The following is a 16,013-nucleotide window of genomic DNA, read 5'->3' as shown; positions in this document are numbered from 1 at the left end:
GCTCTATATCTATGTACGGATGCTGATGCGTCTTAAAATATGAATTGCCCTTTAAATGGCCCAGTGTTTCATCCAGCTGTCTGTACGGAGACTCCCAGCCGAGGATACTCAGCTCTGATTCAATTTATCAATTACACCTCCGTCTCTTATGAGGAAATGAAGGAGCCTTATGTTCTCAATTATCTAACAGAGAGCAGATTGTTGGACATCTCCATATATCAGGACCATAGCTTATCCAATAACGGGTGCCTATCTCTGTGTCAGGTTATCACGGGCAAGATAACCTTATTATATTCTGTATATAGCGGCATTTGTGTCTGCCCATGTGACATCTAATATCACATGCATATATATGCTGACCACAAGAGCTGACAATCCATGGTAGCATGAATCGAAACTAGAGGCGTAACTTAAAGCTCTTGGGCTCCAATGCAAAACCTGTAACAGGGCCCTCAACTATAATGCTTTATTCATAGTACTGGGCTCCCTATATGGAGAAGAGAGGCCTTATGGGCCCCCTAAGGCTCCTGGGCCCGGGTACAACCGCATCCTCTATAGTTACGCCAGGGATCGGAACCATGAATAGATACTTTATATATCGTGACTATAATGGCTATATTGTTGGATCTTGTAATGGAGCACGTTGTCGGTCGTTTGCTTTGATACTGAGTTTTGCTGCGCAGTGTAATAATCTGTTATCCTCCTCTCCCCAATATAGCCTATGTCAAATCAATTAATAATGTCCAGCTGCCCTAATAATACTCTGCTTCAAAAATTGAAGAAAAAACACTAAAATCACACATGGGATCTCACTGACCTCCATTATCTGCAGTGTGAACCTGCTCTCACCTGTGAATAGGATGGGGTGCCAATACTGGATCCGCCAATTCTGGCGCTCTTTGGTGAAAATCAATGGCTTCTATTCTCCATGTATTGCACTTTTTCCGTGTGCTAATATGGTTGTGTGAAGAAGCCCTTAAATGCCCAAAACAATACAGAGCGCCAACACGCCCGTGTGAATCCAGCCTAATGCTTTAGAAATATCAATCTGTCCAGTTGGGAAGCAGAAGTGAATCCAGTTCATGGGCTTTAGTGACAACAGGAAAGGCGACAGCAAGAAATCCCAAAAAGGGACTGGAGACAATTCCCCACTCCTTCCTGACGAATTCTTCTCCAGTTCTGCATGTTGCTGGTGTCTTCGTCATTACTGGTACATGAGGAGTACCTGCAGCCCAACCGGTTGTACAGGTAGTCCTGCTTCTCCAGGGTAGTACATCTATACGTGCCGGAGCAAGAAGGTTTGCTGTGTCTCCCAACACAGTCGCCAGAGCCTGGAGCAGACAGCCGGACCGTTACATGAGAAGGACTGGACAGGGAGAAGGGAAAGAACCCGGCATCAGGACTGGAGGAACACTGAAACAGACCTACAAAATTACCCCCCAGCGGACTAAGACCAGACTGTCATACACAGACTCCATGAGGGTTTGATGTTCTGTAATGGGACTTGTTATGCGGTGGATATAGTATATCTTGAATTTAGTAAAGCATTTGACCAAGTATCTCATTCTATACTTATTGAAAAAATGACCAAATATGGGATTGACAAGGCAACTGTTAGGTGGGTTCACAACTGGCTGAGTGATCGTACTCAAAGAGGGGTCATAAATGGCTGCACATCCAAGAGGAAGAATGTATCAGGTGGGGACCACAAGGCTCTGTCCTAGGCCCAGTGTTGGTCAACATTGTTATAAATGCAGTAGGGAATTGATGGGAAACTGATCAAATTTGCTGATGACACAAAGCTAGGAGGGATAGCTAACACTAGGGAAGAGAGAGAGAGGATTCAAAAAGATCTAGAAAAGCTGGAACAGTGGGCAGCGACTAACATAATGGTATTTGACAAGGAGAAATGCAAGTCCTACATCTGAGCAAGAAAAATGAAGAAAGCACATACAGAATGGGAGGAATTGGGCTAAGCAGCAGCACATGTGAAAAAGACAGGTATACTAATAGATCATAGACTGAACATGAGTCAACAATGTGATGCAGCAGCCAAAAAGGCAAACACAATTCTGGGATGTATTCAGAGAAGCATAGAGTCTAGATCACGTGAGGTCATTAACCCTTTATTCTTCCTTAGTCACACCTCATCTGGAATACTGGGTCCAGTTCTGGGCACCCCACTTTAAAAAAGACATAGACAAACTGGAGCAAGTTCAGAGAAGAGTTACCAAGATGGTGAGCGTCTGCAAATCATGTCCTATGAGGAACGGTTAAAGGATCTGAGAATGTTTAGCAGAAGAGAAGGCTGAGAGGAGACTTAATAGCCGTCTACAAACATCTGAAGGGCTGTCACACTGCAGGGGGATCAGCCCTATTCTCATCTGCACAAGGAAAGACTAGAAGCAATAGGATGAAACTGAAAGGGAGGAGACACAGATTAGATATTAGACAGTGAGGGGGATCAATGAGTGGAACAGGTTGCCACGGGAGGTGGTGAGTTCTCCTTCAATGGAAGTGTTCAAACAAAGGCTGGACAGACATCTGTCTGGGATGATTTAGTGATCCTGCACTGAGCAGGGGGTTGGACCCGATGACCATGGAGGTCCCTTCCAACTCTACCATTCTATGATTTGCATTTTGGTATTCCGGCATGCGTTTTGCACGCGCATGAGACCAAAATATCCCATTAAAATCAATAGGATTTTGTAAACGCAGTGAATACACATGGTATTTACCAATTAAATTAATAGGGCGGCCTTTTGTTTTTTGTTTTTTTTTGCGCATGTGGAAAACAATGAATACAGAAAATAAAACGCAGTAAGCACATAATATGCTCAGTTTCTGTCCATGAAAAAGCTGCATATTTCATGGACCGAAACTGAATACGCCTGTGTGAATGAGCTGTAAGTGACTTTGGGTTGTACTAGGATATCTACATGGTCTTGAACTTTTTTGAACAGCGCATTAAGTATCCAGCAGCGCTGACAAGAGTCAGATAATGGAGTGCGACCTTAAAATGATTGCCTGTCTTTTAACACCATTTTGTTTTTAGGTCTCCGTAATCTCCTGCTTCCTTTCACACAGACACAGTTGGTGAAATTCCTTCTGCCTGCAGCCACCTCTAGGGGGAGTTTACCAGCTTACTGAAAATGTATTGTAATTGAGCTCAATTGGAGTTGTAGGCATTGAGCTCCTCCTAGTGGTGGCAAAAAGCACTTAGAATTCTGAATAATTTAAAAAACCTCTATCTGCGTCCCTGCAGCAACTCGACAAGCAACACGTCAGGGACACCGACATGAACAGATTACATACATTCCTACCTCATGAGCCCTGAAATCAGCCTTTGAAACATCAGGTGCTTTATGTAAATGACTGTAGAGCAGTCTAAAGGGTTCTCTATTGCTAGACGCAGTCCTGAGCTTTCTGCACTAAGCTGTTATTAAGCCCTCCTCTTGGCTCTTGATCAGCTGCTCGCATCATACTTGAACTGTCAATCAAGATCCAGGGAAGGGGTTGACGAACACATAATGCAGTAATCCAGGACTACTGTGTAGCATTGGACCACCCATCAGACCACTCCAACGTCATTTACATGCAGCTCGTAGCAGCTTCAGAGGCTAGTTGTGGGGCTCCTTCTGCCCCACATGCCAGCGTCCCTGCCATGCCGCCCATTTAGTATATTCTTTGACGTCTTGGCTTAGTAGTGGATTTAGAGCTTTATATCAGAAGGTTCTACATGGTGTTCATGTGAACTTGCCCTTTAATTCTGGCAGTAGACATAATTATATTATGGGTGACTCTCCCAACTGTGATGGCTCTGCTGACGATCCATAGGCCCCAGTGAACCCGTTGGTTAAGCTCTGCTGTACCAACACATAGGTGCCACTTTAGGTTCCTGGGCCGCTTCACCCCTGACTCACAAGGCACTGCAGATTGCAGAGCAAATAATAATTGTTCAGTTTGGCTGCTTTATGAATCCGGAGGAGCCTGAAGATGTATTCATGTATATTCCTTTTATTTCGTGTTCTTCTAATCTTCTTTTACATCTTCTCAGATGTTCATAGTCCTTGATCTTCAGTTCCCATGAAGCACTGCTTATCTGTCTGCAACAGCCGCATTATTAAGTACCTAATGCTGAATACACACATTGGAGAATTTAGCTGAGATCACGGTGACCGGAGGATGGCCGCAGCATCACGTTATAATCCTATTTAGCACAGATGGGCTGAATAAATAAATGCCTGGAGGCAGGTAAACATTGTACCCAAAAGTGGCTGATGATGCACATAGAGCTGTTCTAGTTACTAATGATATTCACATCAATGCTGCAGTGATTATGCCTAAGCTAAATGGTAAATATATTCCAAGCAGATTCAGCATCGGGGATAAATTTCATATTCTCCCTCACCCTAGCTCTTCTACTCATTGTTGCACTACTGTTACTACTACATTAATACTTTGCCTTTGTACTAGGATATGACTATTATAATACTGCTTCTATGTACAAAAATATAACCACTATAATACTGCCCCCTATGTACAAGAATATAAATACTATAATACTGCCCCCTATGTACAAGAATATAACTACTATAATACTGCCCCCATGTACAAGAATACAACTACTATAATACTGCCCCCTATGTACAAGAATATAACTACTATAATACTGCCCCCTATGTACAAGAATATAAATACTATAATACTGCCCTCTATGTACAAGAATATAACTACTATAACACTGCCCCCTATGTACAAGAATATAACTACTATAATACTGCCCCCAATGTACAAGAATATAACTACTATAATACTGCCCCCTATGTACAAGAATATAAATACTATAATACTGCCCTCTATGTACAAGAATATAACTACTATAACACTGCCCCCTATGTACAAGAATATAACTACTATAATACTGCCCCCTATGTACAAGAATATAAATACTATAATACTGCCCCCTATGTACAAGAATATAACTACTATAATACTGCCCCCTATGTACAAGAATATAACTACTATAATACTGCCCCCTATATACAAGAATATACCTACTATAATACTGCCCCTATGTACAAGTATATAACTACTACAATACTGCCCCCTCTGTACAAGTATATAACTACTACAATACTGCCCCCTATGTACAAGAAAATAACTACTATACTACTGTTCCATATGTACAAGAATATAACTACTATAATACTGCCTCCTATGTACAAGAATATAACTACTATAATACTGCCCCCTATGTACAAGAATATAACTACTATAATACTGCCCCCTATGTACAAGAATATAACTACTATAATACTGCCCCCTATGTACAAGAATATAACTACTATAATACTGCTCCTATGTACAATTATATAACTATTATAAGTAGAGCCCAGTATTATAGTAGTTAAATTCTTGTATATAGGGGGCACTATTATAGTAGTTATATTCTTGTACATAGGGGGCAGTATTATAGTAGTTATATTCTTGTACATAGGGGGAAGTATTGTAGTCATTATATTCCTGTACATAGGGGCAGTATTATAGTAGTTATATTCTTGTACATAGGGCGCAGTATTATAGTAGTTCTATTCTTGTACATAGGGGCAGTATTATAGTGGTTATATTCTTGTACATAGGGGCAGTATTATAGTAGTTATATTCTTGTACATAGAAGCAGTATTATAGTAGTTATATTCTTGTACATAGGGGGCAGTATTATAGTAGTTATATTCTTGTACATAGGGGGCAGTATTATAGTAGTTATATTCTTGTACATAGTGGGCAGTATTATAGTAGTTATATTCTTGTACATAGGGGACGGTATTATAGTAGTTATATTCTTGTAGATAGAGGGCAGTATTATGGTAGTTATATTCTTGTACATAGGGGGCGGTATTATAGTAGTTATATTCTTGTACATAGGGGGCAGTATTATAGTAGTTATATTCTTGTACATAGGGGCAGTATTATAGTAGTTATATTCTTGTACATAGGGGGCAGTACTATAGGAGTTATATTCTTGTACATAGGAGCAGTATTATAGTAGTTATATTCTTGTATATAGGGGGCAGTATTATAGTAGTTATATTCTTGTACATAGGGGGCAGTATTATAGTAGTTATATTCTTGTACATAGGGAGCAGTATTATAGTAGTTATATTCTTGTACATAGGGGGCAGTATTATAGTAGTTATATTCTTGTACATATGAGGCAGTATTATAGTAGTTATATTCTTGTACATAGGGGGCAGTATTATAGCAATTATATTCTTGTACATAGGGGGCAGTATTATAGTAGTTATATTCTTGTACATAGGATCAGTATTATAGTAGTTATATTCTTGTACATAGGGGGCAGTATTATAGTAGTTATATTCTTGTACATAGGGGGCAGTATTATAGTAGTTATATTCTTGTACATAGGATCAGTATTATAGTAGTTATATTCTTGTACATAGGGGGCAGTATTATAGTAGTTGTATTCTTGTACATAGGGGGCAGTATTATAGTAGTTATATTGTTGTCCATAGGAGCAGTAGTATAGTTGTTCTATTGTTATACATAGGAGGCAGTATTATGGTAGTTACTGCCTCTATGTACAATAATATAACTGCTATTATATTGCCCCCTATTTAAAAGACTCAGGATCAGGCATGAATTTAATATTCTCCTTAACCCTGGCTGTTCTACTCATTGTTTCACTAGTGGTACTACTATAGTAATACTTCCCCTATGTACAACAATACAACTACTATAATACTACCCTCTTTTTATGTCCGTGTAGAGGACTTAAACCCGTGATGCTATGATCGCACTGATACTACCTTGCAGTGCTTCTGTAAGCAATAATGTACTGCAGTACCTCTGTACTGCAATGCATTATTGCTTTTCTTAGTGATCGCAGATCAGGGAGCGCCTTCCCTCTGTCAACACTTTACATGCTGTGATCAACATTTGTTTTGGCATGTAAAGGGTTAACATTGGGGATTGATTTTCTTACCAATCTCGTCAGTCACACCTGGCTCCCGCTGCGGATGGCGTGGGCGCGGTGGATGCCAGGAAGGGGTTCAGGTGCTTTTATACAGAATGATCATTTGAATTAGAAGATAATCGTTCGGTGTAAACAGGGGCAACGATGGAACGACGAACAATAATTTGCTTATGATTCATTGTTTATTTCATAGTAGCATGAAAATCCTCACAGTCTCGTTCGCTGATCTTTCGGATTAAACCCCGATCGGTCATTCGTTCTCATTCAGTTATACGGAGACTGAACCGTCCTGTAAAAAACTAATAAACTATTTATAACTGAGCGAACTGTGGCATGGTTTGTGCCTCCGCTCGGGCGAATGATTATAGCTACGTGTAAATGAACTCTTCACTATACCAATCCCCTATGAGTCTGAGCAGTATACAGTATATATGTAACAATATAATGTACAGCAGGAGGGGGGGGGGGGGGCGGATATGGAAAGCAATAACAAGACCCCTTATTTGCATTTGGAGCTGCCACTTAAAGGGCATTGTCTAACGAAGAGTTATAGGGGAGCGCAGTCTATTCCTGCTCTAGTGGAAGGTTCCCTTTAAGGTTACGACAGATCCATAGGAGTCTATAGGTCCGGGATGGAAGGATATTGATCACTCAGAGATGGTTTTCCTTTCTAACGTTCATGGTTTTTCCATTTAGGTTGTTTCCAGCTGCTGGGAGCTCGGAGGTTAAATCCGGAACTCATGGCTGCCGGCAGACAGAGGCTGAACACTTCACCTCCTGCAGATCCCCTGGGATGAACGTGACCCAGAAGACGTCCTTGGAATTCCTGCCTTGGACACTACCTGGATAATGACACCTTCACCTAGCGGGAGGTAAGAAGACTTATTGTCCCCCATGTTGTATCTATGAAATACACTTGAAGTTTTAGAGCCCAGGCTTGGACCGGCCCACAAGGGAACAGGTGAATGCCCCGGTGGGCTGTGAGCCAGGAGGGCGCCCCCGCCTGCTGCATGCATGGTGCACAGTACACCCTCTGCACTGCAGGCAGCATGCAGCATCGCAGACAGGTAATATTTGCATCTGGGCCGTAGACATCCCAGTCCGACACTGCTGGAGCATCCTTGTACTCCAGACATGCCCGGGTGTCTGGCACTACAATGATGCATGCAGGGTGCATGCGCCCATCTACCCCCCACACACACAGGGTGACACGTGCCGACTGCCCCCCTCCCTTCCCAGTCACACACGGCTCTCTGTGCTGTCACACATACACACACACGGTCGGTAGAAAGCAGCAGCCTTTTCTGAGCTGATCTCGGTTTCTCTGCCCATTAATGAGCTGGTGCAGACTCAGACCCGCCCAGCAGCCAATGGCAGCTCAGGAGAAGAGTTGGGGGGGGGGATTGCAGGCAGACTTGTGTTTACACCGGCCCCCCCAGACTGAAGTGGGGAGACAGGCAGTGAGGCAGCGTCTGGGACAGAGAGAGAAAGAGCAGAGACAAAGGAAGGAAGAGAAGAGAGAAGAACTGGGGGTGATAGACAGAGAAAGACATTCCTGGGCATTCATTGGCACCGTGACCTTCTCCTGCAGTGCTCACATCCTCCCACTGCCACCTGTCCTGCATCCTTGCCGTGGGCAGCCGGTTCCTGGTACCCACTTCACCTGCCAACTCAACACTTCTGGACTGTCTGCTAGAAGCAGCATGGCATTTCTGTAGCAGCTTCAAATCTCAGGATGGTGCAACACAAGGCTGTTGGGGGAAACCCAAAGACACCTGATGCTGTTCCTGGGGGTCCCAGCTGGTGTAAGACCCCTAGCGGGCACATCAAGCGTCCAATGAATGCCTTTATGGTATGGTCTCAGATAGAGAGGCGTAAGCTAATGTCTCTGTGCCCCAACATGCACAATGCTGACATCTCTCGCAGCCTTGGCCAACGCTGGAAGTTACTGGAGGACACAGATAAAATCCCTTACGTCCGGGAGGCTGAACGTCTGCGGCTCAAACACATGGCTGACTATCCCAACTACAAATATCGGCCGCGCCGACGTACTCGGGATCCAGCAAGCAGAACACGTGCCAGGCTGCCCCGTACCACGTCTAGGTGCCAACCTGCTCCCTCGCCGTGCCAGTCGGAAGTGAATCTGGGTTCCAGCGTGCACTGGGGGGAGGAAAATCCCGGGTGGGGGGGGCACAAAGCAGGCCAATCAGAAGAGACGCTGAATCGGGAGTCGTCAGCACGCAGCCCAGAAATGCCCCCCTACTCACATGCCCGCTCTCTGCCCTCCTCCCCAGAGCCAGTTGAAGATGAAGAGACCCTGGAAGAAAGTCTGCCTGGGCTCTGTTCGGGGTCCCTTTGCGTCCCTCCAGAGAAAGAGCTTCTTCCAAGCAGTGGGTCCCATTTCGAGTTTCCCGATCACTGCACCCCTGAGGTGGTGGAGATGATATCCGGGAGCGGTCTCCTCGGCAGTGTGTCCGACCTAGTGTTCTCCTTCTGAACCCAAACCTAACGAGAGGCGTCAGCAGCAGGTAACACCTCCCGGAACTGTCATCTACCCCCACCTGCCCAACGAGAAAAGGTGAACGCATGGACACTCTCACTCTCTGCCGTCAGTCTTTGAGCACTTTCCGTCCTGACTGTCTCTCCAGCAGACACTTTTACAGTTTCTCAGGGTGCTCTCTGCTGTCTCTTTCAGCTTCCAGCTCGCAGACAGGCTTCCCCGCTTTCGCTCACGTTGCTGTCTGAATCTTTTTTTTAACTGTCTCTTTAAGCTGTCTGTTAGTTCACTCTCTGCAGCTGTCCCTAAAAAGAGTTGTCTGTCATTCCAAAGTGAGCGCTCTCTCCCGTGCTGCCGTCATCTCCGGGCCGGTTAGCTACAGTGTGCACATACATGTCTCCATACAACACACGTGTGCCACTGTCTGTCTGCCCTGCACTCAGGACAGGTGTGACTAACTCAGAGCTAAGAGACAGGTAAGGACTATCCTATCTATCTATCTATCTATCTATCTAATATCTATCTATCATCTTTTGCGCTGTCTCTCTCTCTCAGGACAATTTCTCACCCCTCTCTCTATACAATGATGAACCTCAGGACGAGACCTCAGGACTAATTTCCCTGTATTTCAGGGGCTCAGAAACCCTCTACAGACCTCAGGACCCCCTCGGCACTCAATCCCCCTCCCTTTCGTCTCACTTTTATCCTCCGAAGCTCTCAGGAAACGTTACTGACCTCAGAACCCCTCGTATAGCAAGGAGGGGGCGACCAGCCACTTTCCAGCTCCTCACAGCCGGCCACTTTCCATATATATCACTCCGTCTGGTTGCTGAGTCTCTCGCGTGTCTGTACATAGGTGCATTGTCTGCTTCGCTGCATGTATATATTATGTATGTCTGCGCTGCACCTCCAATGTGCAGCATTCGGTCTCCGCTGTGCAATAACCGTGCTAGTCACGTTCACAATCGGGGTGTACTCACATGGGCGATTTTCACGCACCGTGTCTGACTGCTTGCGATGTAGTCAGACATCGCGTGTGAAAAGAACGCATTGCTTCCTGTCACCGACCGACGGTCCAAATGGGAAAAATCACCGCACGCCCTATTTTTGGGTGATTCTACCCACGTAGATGCGAATTTCATGCGAGTGCGATGCAATTTTTCTATATTCGCTTTTGAAACAATATGCGATTTCTCACGCATGCCGCAGAGATGTGATGCGTTTTTCTTTCTTGCAAACCGCATCGCTCTAACAGCAGAAACGCAGAATTGCAAGTGCAAAATCGGTTTCGAGTTTCGCCAACCAATATCTCATTCGCCAGTGTGAATGCACCCTTACACTGTATATATTCTGTATATTTATATACCAAGATGCATGTGCCTATATATTGGCAGGGGCAGCACAGGAAAGAGCGCCAGAACTTGAGGGACCAAAATGCATTCCTTAGGGTGGGGTATATCTTGTTAGGGGGTGGTATTTTGGGGGACACAGATATTTTTGGGGGGCAGGACATTGGGATGGGCTCATTCTTTCAAGCTGGGGGCTTATGTTTAGGGATAAGGGTGGGGTGAGGAATAGGGCGATGTTTCGTATATTTTAGGTATCCTCTCCCCGTCTTGTGAATTTCTCAGATTTGACTTGCTCAGGAACTCAAGGTTTAATGCAGGGATTTCATATTTGATTGTAAGGACTCGGAGCCTAAGACATTTGATGGTGGGACTGACCAGATTCACAAAAGAAGTCTTGTGTTCCAGAGATGCCAGCAGGGCGGAGACACTGAGCAGTTGGAGAACCGTCAGAGCTGGGGCACTGAGGGATTGGGGTTACCAACAAAGCAGTGTCATCACGTCCCATGGGATCATGCTATTTGCACATTAGGGTTTTTTTTTCACAGAACGGAGCCAATTTGTGACTTAAAAAAAAGTTCTAGCCCGATGGATCAGGATATAATAGGGGGAGGGGTGGATAAGAATTAATGGGAAGGGATGTTGGGAGGGAGGGATGAATTATGGGTTGGGGATGATGTATGAAGATGAAGAATCCGTCATGTCTGGAAATCAATAAACGTAATGAAAAAAATCTCTGCTGAATGGTGTTTAATAGTCTGCAAACATAATAAGGTAAGACTGGGGTGCTCAAACTATAAAGGAGTGTCCAGTTGCAAACTATTGATCGCATATCCTAAAGACAGGCCATCAATAGTAGATCAGCTGAAGTTTCCTGCCTGAAAACTCGCTGATCAACTGTTTGCTGGGCTGGTGCACTCATGCAGAGAGCTGAATTCTGCAGCAAGCAAACAGCTTCATTCTCACTGCAGTGGGCAGGCTTATAATTACAAGCCATGCTCTTCAATGAGAACTATGCCTACAATACCAAACCTTGGCGCTGCAGGGGGAATGGAGCTATCTGCTTCCTGCAGAAATGTGCTCAGTTCACCCGCCCAGAGCTGATCAGCAGGGTTCCTGGGAGGTGGACCCCAGCCTATCTATTATTGATGTCCTAGCCTAAGGATAGGCTATCAATGGTTTATATCTGGACGACCCTTTTAAAGATCTCAAGTAACTCAGCCCACCTGGTATGATTTTAATTAGACTTTATTCCTCCCACTAGAAGTCAACGAAGCCATCATGTGGCTGTGGTGATGACATGCAACTGCCACTCATTTCTATGGAGCGTGGCCATCGCACAAAAGTCATCTGTAACTTTCTGTGACCATAGTGACATCAGTGCATTGGGACAGATTGATCATCTGGAATGTAGTGAGTGCCATCACCCGCGGTAGGTGCTCATTACTGAACGATGCCAAGTTCTACCTACCATGAAAATTTCCTAAAGCAGATATCTGAAGCACACGCCAATATTTTGCATCAGTAAAGTAAAATCCTTGTGTGTTGTGGGAATGCTGTGGATTTTTTACAGCGGGATTTACTGCAGAAAATATGCAGCATTTTTACAGCACGAGGAGGGGCGGTGAAGTTTAAACAAACGTCGTCCACACGCTGCGAAAGAAAAAGCGCCGTGTAAAGTGGTTGTTGCTGTGGATTTTAAATCCAGAACACGTCTATTAATACTGCGGACTTTCAGCATCGATTTCAGCCTTTCAGATAAGTAGGTGAAATCTGTGGCAAATCCACAGCATTTCCACACCAACTCCGAGGCAAAATCCCCACAATTTGGTATGGATCTTGCTGCTGTGGATTTTTCGCAGTAGAACATTCATAGTAAATCTGCATCATGGGAGCATAGGCTCAGAAATTTGCAATTGAGTTTATTACCAATGTGCATGTGGATTTAGCTAGAGATGAGCGAGCATTGCCCTTAGCGAGTACCTGCCCGCTCGAGACAAAAGGTTCGGGTGCCGATGCGGGGGAGCGGTGAGTAGCGGCTGTCAGCAGGGGGGAGAGAGAGATCTCCCCTCCGTTCCTCCCCGCAGCTCCCTGCCCGCCGCCGGCACCCGAACCTTTTGTCTCAAGCGGGCAGGTACTTGCTAAGGGCAATGCTCGCTCGAGCAATTGCCCTTAGCGAGTATACTCGCTCATCACTAGATTTAGCCCTTTTCAGGGTGCGTTCACACATGGTGGATTTTAGTGCGAATCCACACCGAATTCCGCAGTATATTTTGTGCTGCGAATGTTGGTGCAGATTTGCACCTTTCGATGTGGATCAGCAGCAGATTTCATACTAAGGCTACATTCACATGGCCCGATATTGCGCTTACCAACGTGAGCTCTTCACACTGATGCAAGGCGTCTTAACATGCCTCGCATTGCTTCTCTGAAATTGCAATCCTCAGGCTTGTGTGGATTTTCCCTGTAGAAAAGCCGCGCTAAGTCTGCTTCGTGTGAACGCACCCCCAATAGAGTGAATCGGGGTGCAGATTTCCCTATACACAATCTGTGTTAAGAAGAGACGGGTCACTTTTTTATGCACATGAATTTCCATTGCAGCCAAGAGCCGACTTGTTGTGGAATTGTCGCTGATTCCTCTTTAGATCCGTAGTAAAATCCGCTGCATGTAAAAGGGCCGACTGTTACATGCACACAGCATATTTTCCTCCGTGTATTTCGGTGCTCTTCTACATGTAACATGCGGGTTTTGATGCGGATTTTACCCTTTCCTTTGAAGAGGTGTAAGCCACAATATACATTCACATTCTGTGGATTTAAAATCCACCCCGCAGGTCAATTAACACATTTTTACCACAACGTCTGGATGAAATGTCTTGAAATCACACCCACACTTTTGGTATGGCCGCTGTGGAAAATCACGTAGCATTTCTACTACATGTGAAGAAACCCTAAGATTGGCGGCCAGGACAGACAACGAAATTGCTTTAGAAACTCTCCCCATTAAGTTGCACTCAGTGTCGGTCTTTGGCGCCATTGTGGCATGATGCGTCTTGTAGGCCTGGCCTTACTGAGCGTATGGCAACCATGTGGTTAATGTATGAGCAGCTTTAAAAAGTAACACAAAGTCTAAGACTACATTCATGGATTACACTGTATCAAGTAGCAGCTAGCGCCATTCTTGCCTCCCTCCGTAGAAAGGCGGAGTCAAACATTTAGTAACAGCGGATCGATCACTTTCCGCAAGGTTTGCAACATGACATGAACATTTCAAAAATGCCGTTTGCCGCTGTCCAAGGGTAATGTCCGGAAAGGCTGGATACGTCCTTGCATTAGAGAGACCTGTCGGCTGTGCTGAAAGCTCCTGGGCTGAGCCGGTGTCTACAGCCCCATCCACATCCTAATACAAAGGAATTTATCCGCATACAAGACATATTAAAGGCCTGAAAGTCCCAAGATGAGCTGTAGGTAAGATGTCCCCTCCGGTAACAGCGTCTGATCATGTCTGCTACTAAGCAAACGCCGGCAGCAGCGCAATATAGATCAGAGGTGTACAACCCGAGCTGCGGGAATACATACGACTGTAAGATCCACTAGTGGTAACTGATAGGTGGAAACTAAGGACAATGACACGCTGATACTTGGGGGACGGGATAATGACACACTGATACTTGGGGGACGGGATAATGACACGCTGATACTTGGGGGACGGGATAATGACACGCTGACACTTGGGGGATGGGATAATGACACGCTGATACTAGGGGGACGAGATAATGACACGCTGACACTTGGGGGACGGGATAATGACACGCTGATACTTGGGGGACGGGATAATGACACGCTGACACTTGGGGGACGGGATAATGACACGCTGATACTTGGGGGACGGGATAATGACACGCTGACACTTGGGGGACAGGATAATGACACGCTGATACTTGGGGGACGGGATAATGACACGCTGATACTTGGGGGATAGGATAATGACACGCTGATACTTGGGGGACGGGATAATGACACGCTGACACTTGGGGGACGGGATAATGAAACGCTGATACTTGGGGGACGGGATAATGACACGCTGATACTTCGGGGACGGGATAATGACACGCTGATACTTGGGGGACGGGATAATGACACGCTGACACTTGGGGGATGGGATAATGACACGCTGATACTTGGGGGATGGGATAATGACACGCTGATACTTGGGGGATGGGATAATGACACGCTGATACTTGGGGGACGGCATAATGACACGCTGATACTTGGGGGACGGGATAATGACACGCTGACACTTGGGGACAGGATAATGACACGCTGACACTTGGGGGACGGGATAATGACACGCTGACACTTGGGGGACGGGATAATGACACGCTGACACTTGGGGGACGGGATAATGACACGCTGATACTTGGGGTACGGGATAATGAAACGCTGATACTTGGGGGACGGGATAATGACACGCTGATACTTGGGGGACGGGATAATGACACGCTGATACTTGGGGGACGGGATAATGACACGCTGACACTTGGGGGATGGGATAATGACACGCTGATACTTGGGGGACGGGATAATGACACGCTGATACTTGGGGGACGGGATAATGACACGCTGATACTTGGGGGACGGGATAATGACACGCTGACACTTGGGGGACGGGATAATAACACGCTGACACTTGGGGGACGGGATAATGACACGCTGATACTTGGGGGACGGGATAATGACACGGTGACACTTGGGGGACGGGATAATGACACGCTGATACTTGGGGGACGGGATAATGACACGCTGATACTTGGGGGACGGGATAATGACACGCTGATACTTGGGGGACGGGATAATGACACGCTGATACTTGGGGGACGGGATAATGACACGCTGACACTTGGGGGATGGGATAATGACACGCTGATACTTGGGGGATGGCATAATGACACGCTGATACTTGGGGGATGGGATAATGACACGCTGATACTTGGGGGACGGCATAATGACACGCTGATACTTGGGGGACGGGATAATGACACGCTGACACTTGGGGACAGGATAATGACACGCTGACACTTGGGGGACGGAATAATGACACGCTGATACTTGGGGGACGGGATAATGACACGCTGACACTTGGGGGACAGGATAATGACACGCTGATACTTGG

At 45.6% G+C, this 16,013-nt stretch overlaps 1 protein-coding gene across 1 annotated transcript; it reads left to right on the top strand.

Annotated features, from left to right (window-relative positions):
- Window positions 1-8,395: 8,395 nt before the first annotated feature.
- Window positions 8,396-10,953, top strand: SOX12 (SRY-box transcription factor 12). The gene has a single exon (XM_066586528.1). The coding sequence runs from the start codon at window positions 8,733-8,735 to the stop codon at window positions 9,492-9,494; it is 762 nt and encodes a 253-aa protein (XP_066442625.1). The 5' UTR covers window positions 8,396-8,732; the 3' UTR covers window positions 9,495-10,953.
- The last annotated feature ends 5,060 nt before the right edge of the window (window positions 10,954-16,013 follow it).

This window comes from Eleutherodactylus coqui, chromosome 13 (genome assembly GCF_035609145.1).
Source record: "Eleutherodactylus coqui strain aEleCoq1 chromosome 13, aEleCoq1.hap1, whole genome shotgun sequence".
Classification (NCBI taxonomy): domain Eukaryota; kingdom Metazoa; phylum Chordata; class Amphibia; order Anura; family Eleutherodactylidae; genus Eleutherodactylus; species Eleutherodactylus coqui.
The sequence above is the reverse complement of the archived record's forward strand: the minus strand, read 5'-3'. Positions and strand labels throughout refer to the sequence as shown.